General features: G+C 30.2%; 1 protein-coding gene across 1 annotated transcript in view; it reads left to right on the top strand.

Moving 5' to 3' along the window:
- The window catches only part of LOC100208157 (rRNA N6-adenosine-methyltransferase ZCCHC4), an 89024-nt gene that overhangs the window by 68137 nt on the left and 674 nt on the right, over positions 1 to 20213 (top strand). The window contains exons 11-12 of the mRNA XM_065792900.1: positions 2185 to 2245; positions 2384 to 2458. Of these exons, the coding sequence (XP_065648972.1) occupies positions 2185 to 2245; positions 2384 to 2458 (136 nt within the window). The remainder of the gene's footprint in view (positions 1 to 2184; positions 2246 to 2383; positions 2459 to 20213) is intronic.

The raw sequence follows: 20213 nt of genomic DNA on the forward strand, positions 1-20213 counted from the left end.
CCAATTATCATAAAAAGATTTATAAATTATATTCAAGTGCGCAATTTTTTCACAATTGTTTATATTCATAAGATTTAAAGATCTTATGAATATAAACAATTTGTTATGAAAGTTTTTTTAGAGATAAAATATATGATAGCTACATTAATTAAACTTATTAGAAAAATCCATTAAAAAAAATTCTCAAAAAATGTAAAAAATCTTTGCAAGCTTTGGTAAGGCATTAATAACACAGGTCAACAAAAAAACTTTTTTTTCCTGGTGCCGAGCAAACAATTTGTTTTTTGTATAGCATTTCTCATTTTGATTTCAAATATGCAACTCTTTTTTTACCATCACGTCAAGTTGTAAAGATATTTAGGTTCAAATCTTAAGTATTTAGGGTAAAGTCCCTAATATTGTCGAAAAAAAAATTATTCAAAAGTCAACCTGGGTCTCAAAAGAAGCATATTTTCATAGAGATTTTAAAAATGTTATTCATTTGTAATAAAAATAAGTATTTTTTGTATTATTGCTGAATAACATTCTGTTGAAATTTTTTTAAGAGTCTTTAGCATTTTTTCACATCATTTTTTTGTCAATAAGTTTTAAGGAAAAATATTTATGTTTTCTAAAATCGCTATGAAAATACGCTTCTTTTGAGACCCATGTTGACATACTTTTGTTGAAATCAAAATGAGAAATGCTATACAAAAAACAAATTGTTTGCTCGGCACCAGAAAATTTTTTTTTTTTGTTGGCCTGTGTAATCTAATTAATACCAAAAATTCTAATAAGTCATCTCCCAACTGTTAATTAGAAAATGAAACATATGCATATATAAACATATATACTTAACCTAATTCTTATCTCTGAAACATTTGAGACCTTATTTTACAAATGTTGCTGATAATCTCAAATCCAATATTTATTCGTCTTATGTCAACTATCAAAAGTATCTTAAATATCTAAATTTACATAGTTTACTATTATCTCTAAAAAATATTCCTGAAATTTCATCTCTTAATATCTAAATTGAATCCAAGAATATCATTTGATTTAAAGAGCATTCCCACAAATATTATGATTTTAATTATTTTAATTATGAATTTTAAATATTCTTTCAAACTATTTAATACCTCATTCATAAATGGAACATTTCATGATATTTTGAAATTATTTTGTGTTATTCCAGTTTTTGAAAATGGCTCTAAATTTTCATGCACTCATTTGTGTATCTATGCTGCACCTATTACTATAGTTCTTGTTTAATGCTTTTTACTTTGACTGCACTTTTGCGAGGATCTTGTTTTGATTGTCTTGATAAAATTCTGTTTTGATATTCTGTATTTATCTTTGGCCTATTTGAACCATGCTTTTTTCAAGTGTCTTACAGTCTATGTGCTTAAATCAACAATTAGTATACAAGTTAAGATATCACTTTACTTTCATGCTAATTGTTGGTTTAAGCACATTATATAACTCAGAAATTTGATTGTAAGAAATCCTCCTCTCTACAACTTGTATTATTCAATTTCTTTAATTAATTTTATAATTATGTAAATATAATATCTGTATTTAAATAAATAAGTTTTTGTAAATAAAATTTTTATTTTTTAAGTGCTTTTTATAAGCCTTATTTTCAATAAAATTTTAGTTTCTTTCTTATATTATATTACAAGTTATCCTTTTCTTTTTTTTTTTCTTTTTTTTTGAGTTAATTATGCTATCTATTTATATAAGTATAAATAACTATATTCACATTAAGGGCAAAAAGTTACTATCAAAAAACTTGAATTTTTTTGTTTTTATAAACTTTTGCATACTACTGTATACAAAAAATTGTGAGAAAAGAAATTAATAATATTTTATGGCTAATAATTGCCTACAATCAATGAAACTTCAAGTTTCATAAACTGTTGTTTTTCTTCATTTTAATTTTATTTAAAAAAAAAATACTGCAAAAGAAATAGCAAAAAAAAAAAAAAAAGTTTCAAAAACAAAGAATTTATTAAAAGATTTGCAAAAGTTAAAACATACCAACAAACAATTTACAAACAGCTAAATTAAAACTTAAAGTTGAAATTTAACTCACAGCTAAAAGGATATTATATTATTGTAAACTATAAGGATATTATTAGCGCAATATTTTTTATTCTATTAATGTTTATATAATGAATAATATTGTGATAATTTTATTATTAGATCGAATTCATTGTATGACATGCAGCAGATGTGAATCTATAAACCATAAATGCCAGATACAGTATTTTTTTTTTTTTTTTTCATAATTTTTTCTTCATGGTAATCTTGCTAGTATTCTAAAAGTTACTCCCATTTCGAAAAAATGTTAAATTGCATGTTTTTTGTTCTTCATTATATTTTTTTTTATTTTTTTTTGCAGAGTCGATTTTTCTTGTCACTGTTGCGGCAAAATGGGTCATAAACGAAAAGATTGCCCCAATTTAGAGAAAAAAATGTATGTATTGCATTTATATTTAAAATTGACTCAGACATTTATTTATATATATATATATATATATATATATATATATATATATATATATATATATATATATATATATATATATATATATATTAGGGTGGTCCTTAAGACAACTTTTTTTTTTAAATGTCAGTTCCCACCCTCTAAATGTGTTTTATATAACAAAGTAATACTAGAATTTAAAAAATTTTGAAAAAAAAATATTTTAAGGGTAGCTCAAGACCCTTAAACATTAGACGGGTCCCTATAACTATCAAAAAATGGTTCTTCAAAAGTATATCATGTTGGATCTCAAAAGAAGCAAAGTTGTATAAAAACTTCAAAAATAATCATTTTATAAAAATTATTATTTAAGATTTCACTGCCTAGAAGATAACATTTTAAAACTAAAAACTAAAAATATGCATTTTTTTAAAAAAAAATTTTTATAATTTTTTTTCTCAATATTTTTTATTAAACGATGATTATTTTTAAATTTTTTATATATTTTCGCTTCTTTTTAGGCCCAACATGATATAGTTTTGAAGAACTTTTGTTTTGATAATTATAGTGACCTGTCTGATGTTTAAAAGTCTTGAGCTACCCCTAAAAATAATTTTTTTAGGGGTAGCTCAATGTATGTATATATATCTATATATATGTGTATATATATATATATATATATATATATATATATATATATATATATATATACATATATATATATATATATATATTTATATATATATTTATATATATATATATATATATAATATATATATATATATATATATATATATATATATATATATATATATATATATATATATATATATAGGTCTTATTGCAGTAAAAGTACTGATTTTGAACCCCCCTTGTACGCACTGGTACGCTTTCGACGACCCGACCCCCCCCCCCCCCTTGTGTACGTACGCATTATTTATTCCAAAATTATATTTTTTATATATTTTCGCTTCTTTTTAGGCCCATCATGATATAGTTTTGAAGAACTTTTGTTTTGATAATTATAGTGACCTGTCTGATGTTTAAAAGTCTTGAGCTACCCCTAAAAATAATTTTTTTAGGGGTAGCTCAATGTATGTATATATATCTATATGTATGTATATATATCTATATATATGTATATATATATATATATATATATATATATATATATATATATATATATATATATATATATATATACATATATATATATATATTTATATATATATTTATATATATATATATATATACATATATATATATATATATATATATATATATATATATATATATATATATATATATATATATATATATGATATATATATATATATAGGTCTTATAGCAGTAAAAGTACTGATTTTGAACCCCCCCCTTGTACGCACTGGTACGCTTTCGACGACCCCCCCCCCCCCCCCTTGTGTACGTACGCATTATTTATTCCAAAATAATGCCCCCCCCTTCCTGAATGCATAACTTTTTTTTTTTAGTTATTTAGGTGCTCTTAACAAATGATATTCTTCTTGTAGCACCGCCACAAGAAGAATATCATTTGTTAAGTTAGCTCTCAGTTTCCAACTTCACCGGTAACGTTTATTTGCTTCGAGCGTGGATCGAACCCGCAACCCTTGGGTTACGAGTCCAATGCTCTAACCACTGCGCCACGGCTGCTATGAAAACATTAAAAACCAAAAAATATCTAGTTATTTCGACAAGTTAATAATAAAAATAAAGAATGATATTATAAAAAAGGATTCTTGCGAGTATGTTACATTTTATATTTCCACAAATAGTGACTTAAATAAGTCAAACATATTATCAAATACAGGCATGAACTCAGCTTCCACACTTTTATCAACAACCTCCTCACTGACATCTTCACTTTTATTAATATATTCACTTTCACTTACACTCTCCTTACTCTCCAATTCAATTGTTTTTTGTTTGTTTTTTATGTAGTTTTTTATGCCGTTTCATTGCAGCCTCATTTGGCCAGTATTTATTGCAGTTAACGCAAACTCCGTTTGATAGCTTTTCTTTCATCGATGGTCAATACAGATCAAATGATATTATTTTGTATTCTAATCCTTCTGTAGGTATATCATGTAGCAAAAGGCGGTGTGTCAGTGGTGCAAATGTTGATTGGTTTGATACGTTTTTAAAATATGTAGACGGCTCTATTGCTTTATAACTATTCTTGCAGTATTCGTAAATGGCTGGAAATGGAATGAAACGTTGGGGAAGGTTTTTCATCCAGTTTGTTTGAAATGGTGTGCAGCATGACTTGTCTTGGCATTGTACGATTTGAAGGCTATATCGCGATTGCTGACAATGTTTTTCTACTCAAACAGGATCGGGAGTAGGTGGTTCATATGCTTTTCCAACTGGTACAGCCTGGCAATGAACAGGATACCCATCAATTACTGTTTTCTCCCAAACTTGGGCTAAAACGGTAGCCGCTTTTTAAAAGTTCTCTAGCTCCAATTTTTGGTCGATTGTTTTTCCTGAAGAATCAAGGTGGTTGCCAAAATAATCATGAGGAAGAATTATTCCAGCCAAATCATGAGAAAGAGGTGCCATTCTTTTTTTGACGGGGTCAAAGGCTGAAAGCCCAGCTGCATTTACACCATGAAGAAGGACATCTAAATCAAGCAAGCGGAAGAGATCAACAGCAGTTTTGGTTTTAAAAAGATCTCTAACATCAAAAGCATGTGTAAAAGCATTTGATGTATTGTGTTTCCCACTTATTATGCGTATGAAAGTGTCCCCACTGTAAGATACATTTCCAGTTTTGTTACCTTCGCATATGCCATACACTTATGGGATCAATTTGTGCTGTGGGCCAACGACAAAGTCGTGATCCATGAGTTTGACCTTTTTTGTCTTCTTTTTCTTTGACGAGCTGATTCACGAATCAATCTGAAAACAAAATTTCTGAAAATCTTTGATTTCATTATAAAAACTTCTATACTTAAGGTTTTGCGAACTTTGGCTGATGTTGCAAAAGAAAAAGTACGCAAATTCTCATTTCAAACTAGAAATTATTATTGACAAAAAGATTATGAAAATTTCTGTCTGAAAAATGTTTTTTTGGCCAAGACGCTTTTCTATACGCACAATTAAGCGCTGTTTAATATATCTCTTGATATTTACTAGAAACCTGATAGTTAGACATTATAAAACGAAATGTTTAATAAAGAAATTATATACAATTAAATTATCTTACCTGTCCAATTTTGTATTCTCCTTTCTTATGCTTTCTTTCACAGTGTTTATTTGTTTCTTTGATACGGTAGACAAACCAGAGTCGCGTACAATTATCAAGGATGAACGTTGCAATTCAAGATCTTAGATTTTCGTTCGACTCCTAATTTGTGCCGGATTTTCTCTTTTCTTGTTGTTGGATGTTAAATCTAAATTAAAAAATACTGAAAAATGATTATAAATTCTTGGCAGTTGATATTATTATCAACGATTATATCAATTATATCGATTTATTTTGGATATAGAAAATAGGTCTAGTGGGCTAATGATAAATAAGTTTATGTGACTGCTCTATAGTCGTACGCTATAGTTTGATTTATAATTTGGTTGAACTCAATGTATATAAAATGTTTCAAAATATTACAGAAATTAGCTTTCTAAGTTCAATGCTTGCAGGCTCTATCATAGTTGCATTTAGAGAACTTGGCCTTTCATTTGATGAAGACAGCATTGGATGAATATTTTTTTTTTTTTTGCTAGGTGGTGAAAAGGCATTTCCCCAGATTGACATAATTGATCCGTTCGATTTTGTTGCTTTCACTTTTAACTCGTTTACTTTTTTTTCATACAAGGATTGATCATTTTTTACTACATTCCACAACCTCCTGTGCGTGCTGATATTGCTTTTGTTTTTTAAGCGTTGAATACGCTTTTTTATACAACTCAATGAATTGAAGATATTTTTTCTCATTCTCTACAAATCCGTGTGGCATCTTGGTAATAATAAATATATATATATTTTTTTCTAATTTGGTGTTTTCAGTTTTCCAATAGAATGAAAAAGTTTTTATTGTTATCGTTTTGCTGTTAACTCAAATTAATTGCTCTTGCTCGCATAATAAAAAGTAATGGTTTTAATCTGCATTAAAATAGCTATTTTTTACAATTATAGTCATCGTTTTTTTAAGAGAAAAGTATTTTTGCCTTTAAAACCCTTTTTTAAATTCGTAAAATTCATTTAAAAGAAGGGCTTTAAATTCATTTAATGAACTAAAAAACCCAATCTTAAAACAATTTTATTATAATATTAGCTTAAATCAAATCATCTTTGCATTTTTTGGACTCGAAGAAAGATGATTTAATGTTTGATCACCAGCATCAACACAAAAATTTAAAAGTTCTATAAAATTACCTACTCCAACTTTTTGTGCAGAAGATTCCCCAACATCTGGATGATACTTGCAATCATCATCATGTCCACAAAATGCATGATCATTTCTACCAAGAAATATTATTGTTTTAATTATTGGAACTAATTTTTTTTGGTTATCAGAAATAAGTTTTGAACTTAAATTATTTAAATCAATAACATTACTTTTGGAGTTGCAACGTGAAAGCAATGCATTAAAAGAAAGCATCGATCTTTCGTGTAAAACACAACTTTTCTCGTGTTTTTTAAAATCATGAACAGCATTACTCTACTCTTGATGAGGCTTAAACAGGGGCGTGGTGGCTCTAAAAAGCCCGTGCGGGATTTTTATTAAAAGGCCTATATATGCGGGATTTTACCATATATGGTTGATGTAAAGGCCCATACGAAAAAAATAAATAAATATATATATATATAAAATTAATATTATTGTTTGTAATACTTCAAAATAAAAATGGTAACAACACAATGCAGCGACCACGTTTTTGTTATGATTTTCTTAAAATACAACTTTACCGCAAGCAAATACGATTAGTTTTTTATTGTTTGAAGAACATAGCCTAACACAAATTTAAAAATCAAAGATTTTAATTTTTCTATTACTATATAATGATGTATATTTTATTGTACAATAATATAAATTTCTTTAAGTTATGTAAAAAAAATTTTCTAAAATAATTGTTGAAAATCTTGAAAAATAAGAAATTCTTTTTATTTTATGAGAAAATTCATTTTAGTTTATGCTTTTGTTTAATTCGGTGTTTTAACTTTTTTTAACATTTTTGCATAAACTCACAACAGTAAAAATGCCGCTCTTAAAATGGTGCCATTATTGACATAGTTTAAACATAAAAGTTTTTATAATGTAGTTTTATTTAGCAGTTAATCATCCTTTTTTTAATCTGTCTTAGGACAGGATATTATGGAGTGATTTCTTTATTTACATACAATAATATAAACTGTATAAAGATTAAAAACTTTTTTTATTAATGAAGAAGTTTATATCTGTTTCGAAAGGTTACAAAAATGCAAAACATGAGTTCGAATTTTATTTATATAAAATGTTTAAAATTTAACACCAAAACATTTTTCTTAAATAAATTAAAACGCAATACAATTACTATATAGTAATGGTATTTCGTTTTAATTTATTAAAGAAAAATGTTTTAAGGATAAATTTTAAATTGAGTTAATTTAAGTCCAACAATAATAATACCTATTATTATTGTTGGGTCTGCTGACTATCTTAAATTTATTTTGTCAACATTACGATCGTTAAAAACTGTTTCATTATTTTCTCATGAAAAAAATATCATAATAAGTCTCAAAACATCTACTTTGTTTTCAGAGCAATTTTATTATTATGCAAAATACTAATATAATTGCGCTCAAAGTCGAAAACTTTGAATCAAGTGATTAATAAAATTTAATTTGTGCTTACATAAATATTTCAAATGATTGTGGAGTTTCTTTAAAATGTAGAAACAATTAAAATTTTCCAAAAGGCCCATATTTAGATGAAAAAGTGAAAAGCCCATGCGGGAATCCCGCTTAGCCTCTGGGGCCACCACGCCTCTGGGCTTAAAAACTAAATTTAATTCTCCAGACGTATTTGGAATACTAGCGCTTAGTAAAGTACAAGCAAGACAGTAAGCTCCATCTTCTTTGCTAGAATAAGCTAACCAAGAAAATTGGCCCAACCATTCACTTTTAAATGATCTTTTCGTATTAGAAGATAGTGGGAAAATAAATATAGAATTAGGACGAAATACTTTGTTTATCAAATCTAACAAAATTGAATCATCTTTGCCAGCGGTTAAAAGTTCACCACGAGCAAGATACGTTGAAGCATTATGTAAAGAACTTGAGTCTTTATATAAAGAAATATCAACTGAGTTGGAATTTAATGGTTCAAATATTGTAGAATCTACAGAAGGTTCTAAAGGCAACTCTATAGCAGGATTTTTTTTTTTAAAGTTAATTTTATATTGGATTTGACATGTTTTGCAGAATTAATTTCTTCTGCGAAAGAAACACCAGCGAGTTTTTTTTTATTTGTTTCAGTTTTAGAACTACTTGGAAGCGCGTTAGAATCAACAAAGTGTAAAGGATATTTAACATCACTTTTTATAGCTAAGTCGTTATTTTCATATGAAATTAATCGGGATTTTTTAATAATAGGTGCAAAATGGTTAGGTGACCATTGATTATTATTTTGCATCACTGACATAATATCAGTAATACACCATAAAATGTTTAAAATATTTCGATTTTGATTTTTACTAGAACTAAATGGATAAATAATTGTATTAAAAAGTTTTGTGAATTTTTCAAGGCCAAAATCAGGATATATTGATCTAATAGCAATGTTTAAAACTGACGACAGAGCAATGAGACATTTAACGGAGAAAACTTGTTAGCTTGGCAGTTGATCAATGCTTCCATTTTTATAATTTTAGAAACTGATTCGTTGTTAATTAATTTAAACTGATCTGAACATTCAAAAGAAACACAGGCTACTAAGCACACTGGAAAGAGTATTAAAATTATTAGTTTCAACCTGTTTAATAAAAAGAGAGTACATCAAATAGTAGGAAACTTTTCCAAACAATTCAATCAAAGTTAGAAGTCTCAATATATTAACTGTTTTCAGTGACGAATTGGTTAAAAGAGAAGCTGAACTGTACAGGCAATTTCCATCTTTGGATGACCTTGAAATGAAATAAAAAATATACTAAAATTAGCTCAGTTTTTATAATTTTCTAGCTGGAAAGACTTTTAACTTTATAAATCGTATTTACCTTAAAGCAACATAATCTTTACTATCTTCTTGCTGCGGTATAAAACAATCTATTTCACCATTTTTAAAAGACTGGCTATATGGTTGAAATGAAAACTTATTACTTAAACTTTTAAGCTCTTCAACTAACTGACTTTTGTATTTGCGAATATTTGGCAAATGTCTTAATTGCATTTGAGACTAAAAAATTTTTGTTTTTAAACTTAATAACTAGTAAAGTCCTTTGATGAAAATTGCGAAGAACGAATATTCGGTATATTAGAAATATTGTAGGTTTAACACGATTTGGAGCAACTGTCGCAATTATTCTAAACCTTCTACAGAAATGATTGGTTATAAAAAAAAATCTTCAGTTTAAAACTTTTTTTTTTTAACATATTAGTATTTTTTTTTTCCGGTTTGTTTCAAGTGTCGCAAGTGTTCTTTTTATAAAGAGTGATTGGTTTAAAAATGTACAAATATGATTGGTTGATTGGTAAAATATTTTTATTTAATTAATCACACTTGTTATAGTGAAGAAGAATTGCATCAGTTGCTCCACATCACAGGAAATCTTGTTTATGTAACGAATAAGTAACTATAGAGACTAAATAAAATCGAGTTTACATTAAGTAATTAAAATGTTTGATTTTTTTCAAATCTTGGATTCTAATTTCTATTCAAGTTTTTATTAAGGCAAAAAATGCAAAAGAGATACACTAATATTTAGCGGTGCAATAAGACTGTCGCAAGCGCATCAGTGGCGACACCCTAGATCCACCCCTGGTTATATGCGTGCTATTAGGTGGTAGACAAACAAATTTTTTTTTTTTTTTTTTTTAAACATCTTCGCTTCCAACAAGGCTGCAAGCAGCCACTAATTAAAGTTGGAAGTTACTGTAAGAGAAAAGATGAAGATTGTAGAGCAAGATAACGATTGACGGACGATTTAAAAGATTGCAAATTATATGAATCAGGAAAGCAAGATAAAGGAAGCGAATTCCAAAGAACTGATGTTCGAGGAAAAAAACTAGACGAATAAGCGTTTTTGGAGCACTTAGGAACAGTCACAGAAAAAGGATGACACTTAATTGAATGACGAGTAACACGAGAATGAATTTTAGTAGATGGCACAAGAGACGCTAGCTCTTTAGAGCAGTGCCCATTATAGTATTTGTAGAAAAGAGAAAGAGAAGCAACATTACGACAATGTGATAATGGTTGGAGGTTGGCTGCAAGAGCAGGTCCAACTATGTTTACAATGCATTTTTGCACTTTGTCTAAAAGAGAAAGGGCATCATTAGAGGATCCGCCCCAGATATGGCAACAGTATTCCATACAAGGCCGGATTTGAGATTTATAGAGATAGAGAATAGAATCTGAAGTAAGAAAGTGACGAGCTCGATAAAGAGATGCAACCTTAGCAGATGCTAATTTTGCAACTGATTTGATATATGGTTTCCAAGAAAGATTGGAAGTAAGAGTTAATCCTAGAAGATGAAGAGTAGGTGACTCATTGAGTACATCACCGTTCATAAATGTAGGAAGATCTAAATTATTGCAATAACGATTGGCTGAAAAAAATTGAGTTTTATCTGAATTAAAATTCACCAGCCACTGTGAGCCCCATGCTGTAGCAGAAGTGAGATCCTTTTCAAGCTCAAATGCCCCCTCCAAGCAATCAGAGGGTGTTGGTTTCTTATCACGACAAGAATAAATGGTAGTATCATAAGCAAACAATGCCACCTTAGATGTGAGAATATCTGGAAGATCGTTAATGTAAATTAAAAAGAGTTTAGGGCCAAGGATAGAACCTTGAGGAACCCCTGAAGTTACAGAATAAGAAGAAGAGTGTTGTCCATTGAGGACAACTTTTATGCTACGATTGGAAAGGAAGGACTCAATGATCTTAAAGATGTTGCCGGATACACCATAAGAAGAAAGCTTATGGAGAAGACCAGCATGCCAAACTTTATCAAAAGCTTTTGAAATGTCAAGAGCGATGACCTTAACCTCTCCACCTTCATCTAATGCACAATAAAACCTGTCAGTTATTACTGTTAGCAAATCAGCTGTAGAACGAGAAGATCGAAGTCCATATTGATGGTCAGAAAGTAAGTTATTAGATTCAAGATAAGAAATTAAGTGTTTGTTAATTAAAGATTCAAAAACCTTGCTTATGATAGGAAGAAGACTTATGGGACGGTAGTTAGACGAATCAGAACGCTCCCCAGAATTTTTGAAGATAGGGATAACAGATGCGGCTTTCCAGCAGGCTGGAAAACAAGACTCTGATAAGCACTTGTTGAATAGTTTTAAGAGTATAGACGACAGCTCCGGAGAACACTTCTGCATGACAATAACAGGTATGTTGTCTGGGCCACAAGCTGTAGAAGAGTCTAGGCAGGAAATCACTTTAGATACAGATGCTGAAGTGATATGAATGTCAAGCAGTGGATCAACCTGTTTGTTGGCAATATCAGGTAGAACGCAACTAGTGGAATCAAGAGATGATATTGATGAAAAGTTTTTAGCAAACAATTCGGCTTTGTCTTTAGGTGAGGTGACAAAGTCTGAACCATACAAGAGAGGTGGAATTATAGATTCGCCCTTATTATTGCTATTATTAAAGATTCTCCAGAAGTCACGAGAGCCTAATTTTTGAGATGAGATACGAGATTTCATGACCTAAGAATAGCGGGTTTTGGCGTTAGACAAAACCTTTTTACAACTATTTCTAGCAGTAATAAACAGACGTCTGTTTTCTGGAGAATTGTTTTGCTGATAAATATGGAAGTAACGGTTTCGATTGGCAATCGCAGCAGCACAGTGTGAGGAAAACCATGGAGGAGAGTGAGGCTTGACCTGGAATCGTCGAGAGGGAATAAAAGATTCCATGCCAGCCTGAATCCACGAAGTTATATAAGAAGCACATTTGTCGACAGGAAGTTGAAAGATTTCTACCCAAGGGCCATCACGAAGAAAATCACGGAAAGAATCCCAGTCAGCTTTACTGTAGTTGTAAGAGGTTCGATAGTAGGGGTATTCAGGTGATGAAGAAGAATGAGATATTAGTTTTAAAGAGATCAAACTGTTATCAGAAGCACCTAAGGGTGAATGTGGAGAAACTGAGCACTGACTAGGATCAGAAACAAGACATAAGTCGAGTAGAGAAGGTAAATGATTAGGGTTGTCAGGAAAGCGAGTTGGAAAGTTGACTATTTGAGTTAGGGATTGAGAAAGGCAAAAGTTGTGGGCTTTAATGCCTGCAGAGTCACTGACACTAGAGCCAAGCCATTCAGAGTGGTGAGCATTAAAGTCACCGACAACAACTATATTAGCTGATGGATAAAGAGAGAGGGCTTGGTCAATATGATCAGAAATAACATCAAAAAGAGAACAGTCTTGAGATGAAGGAGAGCGATATAGAACAATGAGAAAGGCAATAGAGTGAAGTGGTGCTAAACGAAAGCACATGAAAGAATAGTCTGCGGATTCAAACCTAGTTTCACGACAAACAGGTGAATTCTTACGAATGTAAATGCCCAGGCCAAGCATGTGACTATTGGAGTCTTTACGAATTAGAGGAAGATAACCATCAACACTAAGATCACAAGATGAGACAGTCGAACTCAAATTAGTCTCACAAAGAGCAAGTAGGTCTGGTGAACTTTGCAAGAGATAAGACTCAACAGTAGAAAAGTTACTTCAAAGACCACGAATATTAGTGAATGATAGGTTTAGAGAACTTGGTGATGATGATGGTTTTTTGTGTTTTATAGTTTTTGGTACTTTATTCATTATTAAAATAGATTGAAGAACTTGACTCAAAGCATAGATAGTACTCAGAACACCGTTTAATAGCCCAAGCAATTGCCTCATTACGACTAATAAACCCTAAGCCGTAACAAAGGGCTCCAAATGTGGCCTCCGCAATGCACACCAAAAGTACAAACAGGGACATCATCCATGCGCAACATGGCACTGTTAATACTTTGATATTTTTCAGCTGTTGATGGAATCAGCCTCTCTGAGAGCTACCACAGAGTTCGGGAAACCTGACTACCAGCTGGCCTCAGAACCATAAAACTGAGTTTTAGAGCTGTACCCTCATAAGGAGATAATAGAATGAGTTGCCTGGTCATAAAAACAGTGACACAAGCAAACCCACGCATTGAGTCAAGAAGATCCAGCATTCAACATCCTAAACTGGAAACAATGTATTAAAAATACATCTGCGCCAGCCTAATAGATGAAGAAGGGGTGCGAGGCTGGTCAACAGATAGAATCTGTTTACCCCTTAAGTCTTTGCCTAGGGGGCCTTCTACAAGACAGTAGCTGGGTGCATTTAACATCTGCCCAAGTTGAGTATTTTTATTGAGACACCATCTCTAGCCTTTACTCAACCAAGAGCCCCAAGGCAGGGGGTGTTTTAAATCGGAGTTGGCATCTCCTAGCAATTGCCTAAAAAGGCGTATCCTACAAGGCAGCAGGACATAAAGCAGATTGTACTGGGTTACATGTTACCAGTAGCAGGATAACCTGATCTGACATGAAAATAGTATTTCATTTTTTCACAGGCAAAATGCTTTTAGAGAGATATTATATAAATATACTTTTTGAGAGATATGAGAGGATAAGTTATCGCCTGACAAAACTTAAACTCCTAATTTTTTTTTTAAAGAAGGTAAAACAACAGAAAAAACCACTCTTCAAAAGCTGCTCCGTCTAACCAACTAGCGTTGGTTTACCGTTATAGCGTTGAAGTATCTGTCCCCTTTAGGACCTAAGTTGACCACAGGTTTATAGCCTTATAAACTTCAAAAGGTGGTAGAACTTCATCTGGAGCATTACCTGATATCATAATGGAAATACTTGTCTTAGAAGTGTTTCTTATATTTGCTCGGTATTTATTACCTCTTTTTACCAAACATTTTTTTAAACCTGGATCATCAGTCAAATTTGTTTCATTGTAATTATATATGTTGCCTGGAGGTACATTTTGTACAGTTTTGAATAATTGTTGAACATAATCTTTTAAAACTTCTTCATTAATCATTGCTTGAGATTTTTTTATGTTTGGCACATATATATTTGTAAGCTGTGGATGTCTTTGTAAAAATAAGTTAACTAAATCAAGCCCAGGAAAGACTTTAGGCTCTTTTACGTTTTTTCATGAACTAATTAGATAACGATTTATAATATGACGTAAATCTTTTTTACCAATTGGAAAACCAAATCACTCAATTGAATGGTATACTTCACAAAAGTAGCCTCCTCAAATTTGGAAAAGAAGTATGGTTTACCAGGTTTCAAGTTGTGTTTTCATTTAGATTTATAATAAATCGTTCTTCAACTGATATACTATTGTCTTTATATTTTCTGGCTTTGTAACAACTTGACATCTGGAAAAAACATGAATGTTATTTTTATATACCAAAATATATATACAATTATATATACAAATTACTTCATGTTTTAAAAAGTATTGTTTTTAGATAATTAAAGACGGTTGTGGTTATTTTGCGCATTGTGCAATTGCACAAATATATTGGTATAACTTTTCGCAAAGTTATCCCAATTTAGTCCAAAATTGTAATTTATTTACAAAATTGGTAATTTTCATTTATCTATACCGTCAATCGCATTAAAACATAGAATACTTCGCATTAAAACATAGAATATTATAATGAGCATGTTACGCCATTTACTTACTTTAGGGTCTAATTCTGATCTGCTTAACAGATAAAAGTTACAAGAAATTGTTTGCGTGGATTTTTTCTATGATTAAGTAAAATTACTTGCATAGAAAGAAATCTCGTTAAAATTTTACACTATTTTTATATTAAAACTAGAATATTCAGCTGACTTCAAAAGCTTTTGCATTTGTAGTTCAAATTTTTAACTGCTAGAGAGTAAAATATTTTTGACTTTGGCTGTGCAATCTTACCCACATGTTGTGCAAAGTTACCCACATGTTGTGCAAAGTTATCCAAAGTTACGGTAACTGAAATTTCGGTTTATTTCTGTTTCGGCTTTTTTTAGTTTCGGTCAATCACTAATAACGGGTGATAACTAAAAAAATGAGAATAACTCTAACCCTCTGAAATCAAACCGCAAAAGTCAAAAAAAGAAAAGTACTACTATGTGAAACTATACTCTCTCTGTTTACAAACTTATCGTATGTTTTGTTTTGCATCAGCTAAATTAGTTTTGTTTAAAATGCCGTCAAAACAAGATGTACTACGCGAGCGCATTGTACAGTTCTATTAAATGTACGAAAATCTCGGAAAAAGGTTTACTGTAAATCATTTTTAGACCGAAAATGTTCCAGCTTCAACTATTTACCGTATTTTGGCATCCTTAACCAATCGTAAAAGTGGTAGTGGAAGACCAGCTAAAATAATGAATTAAAAGGTACTTCGTATGCTTCACGGTGTTTTCAACAACAATGGTTCTATAAGTCAACGAGGTGCTGCAGCAAAGTTAAAGTGTACGCAGCCTTATATCTGCAAATCGCTGAAAAAACAAGGAATAGTCTGCCGGAAAAAACAAGAGCACCAAAATACACTGAGCAACAAATATCAACCGTGAAATCTCAATGCCGCTGGATGACCCGAAATTACTCTAGAAAATGTTTTGTTTTGGATAACTTCCTCCTCTCCAAAACGCAAGTTTCAGGAAATGATCGATATTATGCACATAAAAGTTCTACAACACATACAAAAGTAAAATACAAATATGAGCACAAGTTTGAGCAGAAAGTAATGCTGTACATTGCCATATCTGAGAGGGGAATTTCTAAGCCATTGTTTAAGTCAAGTGGTTTGGCTATTAATCAAGAAGTACGCCAAAATCAATGTTTGAAGAAAACATTGGTTCCATTTCTTCTAAAATATCATTCAGATGGTAATTACTTGATTTGGCCGGATAAAGCATCGTATTATGCCAAAAAAACAAGTCTTCTTGGAAAGCCAAAACATTCCATATGTACCAAAAAACCGCAATCCGACAAAGTTGCCTCAGTGTCTCCCAATTAAAGATTTCTTTGGATATTTAAGTTCGTTAGTATACAAAAACAACTGGAGAGTTAAGAATTGCAAACAATTGATTACCCGAATCAGAAGATGCATTCGTCAAATCGATATAAATGCTGTGCAATGCTCCTGTTCCAACGTCATGACAAAACTACGTCGAACTGCTGATAATGGACCATATTTGAATGTTCATTAATTTTTTCTTAACGTGATTTACCTTCAATTAAAATAAATATCATTTTCTTTTTCTAAACATTTGTTTGTATTATAGCCCGATATGAAATTTCTCATTTTTTTTAGTTCACCCGTTATATGCGGTTTCTTGGCTTTGAAATGTTGGAAGGGCGATCAATTTGTCCAATTAAATTATTACCTTATAAATCTAAAATACTGTTTAAATATATACAATATATAATAGTTAAACAATATGAGTTATTTAAGCAAATTTTCAAACTTTTGGCGATACTTTAAAATGGATTTGCGCAGAGGGTTTTGCGTTTATATAGTTTGTTTTTATGAGTTTTAGGTAATTACTCCACCAATAGTTATAGGGCCGTAACTTGAAAAAAAAATTTCCACTCCTATTGCTCAATGTCAACAAATTGTTGATACAATAAATAATATTAAGGCGCTAGCAATAATTACTGATAGTAACCATGTAAATCTATTGGAGTGATTTGGAGGCTTTATATAAAACTGAGTGCAATAGTCTTTTTAAAAAGACTCTTACAGCTAAATAAGTTTATCCGAAACCAATAGAGACAATATGTAAAGGTTTGTTTGTCTGTTTTTTGTGTAGAAACAGTAGCTCTCATAAGAACGCATCCAGATATTGAAAATAAAGCATTTGAAAGTACTGCTGTATTTATTGAAAAAATTATTTCTTTTCGGAATGTTGTTAATGTCAAAGTACCTGATGCTGGCATTTGGTTTAGAAATGAATTTTGTGGAGAAATCCACTGAGTTGGTGATCAATAGTTACTAATGCTACAATATATTGCTGAACTGTCAAATTTTATAAAACGTAGAGGTAAGCGAGTAAAACAGCTTAGGCTAGATACCAGTGATGAAATAGCGTATACATAATATGGCTTGATTGATCTAGTAGAAAGTTTATTGAGTAATGGAGCAATGTATGTCTTATTAGGTTGGTTTTCAACAGATCCACTTAAAAAAACTTTTTCTAAGCTTTGATAGGAATCTGGAGGTACTTACTTTGTAAATGCTAAATCTGTAACTGAAAAAATTAATATTCAACATATCAAATCGATATTATAACTTGACATTCTTGTACATACCATCTACGATGGTCATGCTTGCGACATAAGTTGTAGAAATATTTCTACTAATAAAAAAGAACTGCTGTATAATATGGGTGATCTTCAAAGCTCTGTTAATAAATCTACATTAGTGGCTATAGTTTACATAGTTGACTAAGTGCAAAAATCCAAAATAAAAATTTATGATGACACTACCAATTGTTATAATAAATATGGAAGTTATCTAAATGGCCTAAACAGATGCGGACTTGAAATTCCTTTTGATAATCTTGTTCAATGGTCAGTATTTTGCTTTTTATTTTTTCAAGGTGCTAGTGGCCCTTTATGTAGAACATTTTGTGTTACTCTTTTTCAGTTCATGGCAACTAAATATGAATTTAAAATCACAAAAAAACAAACAATGCGGAATATATTCTAATATTTTGCTAAAGAATTACGCACTAATTGCCATTCCCAGCAGCAGCTAAGAATCTGAAACGAAAATACTAAAGCTATCATAGTTTAATAATGTGAGAATTAGTTTTGTAATTTATTATGCTATTTTCTTGTTATGTTTTTTATTTTCTCTGCAGCCTTTATGTCTCTTAATATATTTGGATTTGTAATTATTTACCCTTTTGAGATATATCGAGAAAACTTCTTTTTTTTTTTTTTTTGCATGAATCAATTTTTGTTGGTGTTTTTCATTGATGGTGATTTTCATTGCTGCCTTTTTTTTTAGTTATGTTTCTTTAAGCAAAAAATATCCCTTTATCTTTCTAATATACATACATTGTTATGGTTCTGTTTGTTATTGATATTATTGAAAATTACATTAATATTCTTAATGAAATTAGAAATAAGAAAAATTTAATTATCTTTTAACAATTTATTGGTTTTCTCTTTATATTTCCGTCTTTTTTAGAGATTTTTATAAGAAAACATAGACTACCATTAAACCTTACCTTATATGAAAACATAGACTACCATTAAACCTTACCTTATAAGAAAACATAGACTACCATTAAACCTTACCTTATAAGAAAACATAGACTACCATTAAACCTTACCTTATATGAAAACATAGACTACCATTAAACCTTACCTTATAAGAAAACATAGACTACCATTAAACCTTACCTTATAAGAAAACATAGACTACCATTAAACCTTACCTTATATGAAAACATAGACTACCATTAAACCTTACCTTATATGAAAACATAGACTACCATTAAACCTTACCTTATATGAAAACATAGACTACCATTAAACCTTACCTTATATGAAAACATAGCAATAAAAGTAATAAAAGTTTAATCAGTTTTCACGGCGTTTTGCGTGATGTCAAGGCCTGTTATTATAGTGGTTAATTATGTATATATTTAAGGCCGTGGTTAATTATTTATATTTTTTATCCCCTTAATATTCCTCTGTAAAGTCTTCTGATTTTAATTTTTATTCTAAGGTTTTTGTAGTAAATTTAATCTTTTGAAAATGAAATAATTAAATTACGAAACATTTCAAGAAAAACAAAAATCGTGTCATTAAAAAAAAATGCTCTTCTGCATTGTGTAAATACTCAACTGTATACGCATCACTTGAAAACTATTCCAAAAAACAACATGCATGAGCATAAAAGAACTATGAAATTACAGTATAAAACATTTTTGAAGTACCTTGTTTGGGCTCTAAACTTAGGAACACACATTATTTGCGGCATTAAGGAAATAAAAGACTCGCTGTATATTTGGGCATTATTTTGTGACGCCACACTTTCACTATGGCTTTTTTTTTTTAATTTCTAGAGAATTTGTTCTATTTAGAAACTTCTGCTTTCAATTTTAACCACAGATATTTTGTAATAAAAGCTTATTGCAATAAAATATGATCTAAGTTGAAGTACTAGGCAAGGCATCTTCAAATTTTGCGAGCGCTAACATTTACACTAAGAGGCAGTTGAGTAAGAATTTGTGAGCTTGAAATCTTTTTGTCAAATTGCAACAATCATTTGTTCAGGCTTGAGGCAAATTTTATCTTCCATTAATGGTTGTGTCGTATACACGTTTAGCAAGTGTTGTTGCAGTCATTATCTAACATTAATTGAATTACATATGATTTTAATGTATATAGATAATATTATTGATAATATGGATTGAATTATACATGGTTTTAATGTATATAGAGCATTTAAAATGTTTTCTGATTGGTTGATAACTTTATGTATGTATATACATTTCGTACATATAGTATG

This window comes from Hydra vulgaris, chromosome 03 (genome assembly GCF_038396675.1).
Source record: "Hydra vulgaris chromosome 03, alternate assembly HydraT2T_AEP".
NCBI classification, from domain to species: Eukaryota; Metazoa; Cnidaria; class Hydrozoa; order Anthoathecata; family Hydridae; genus Hydra; species Hydra vulgaris.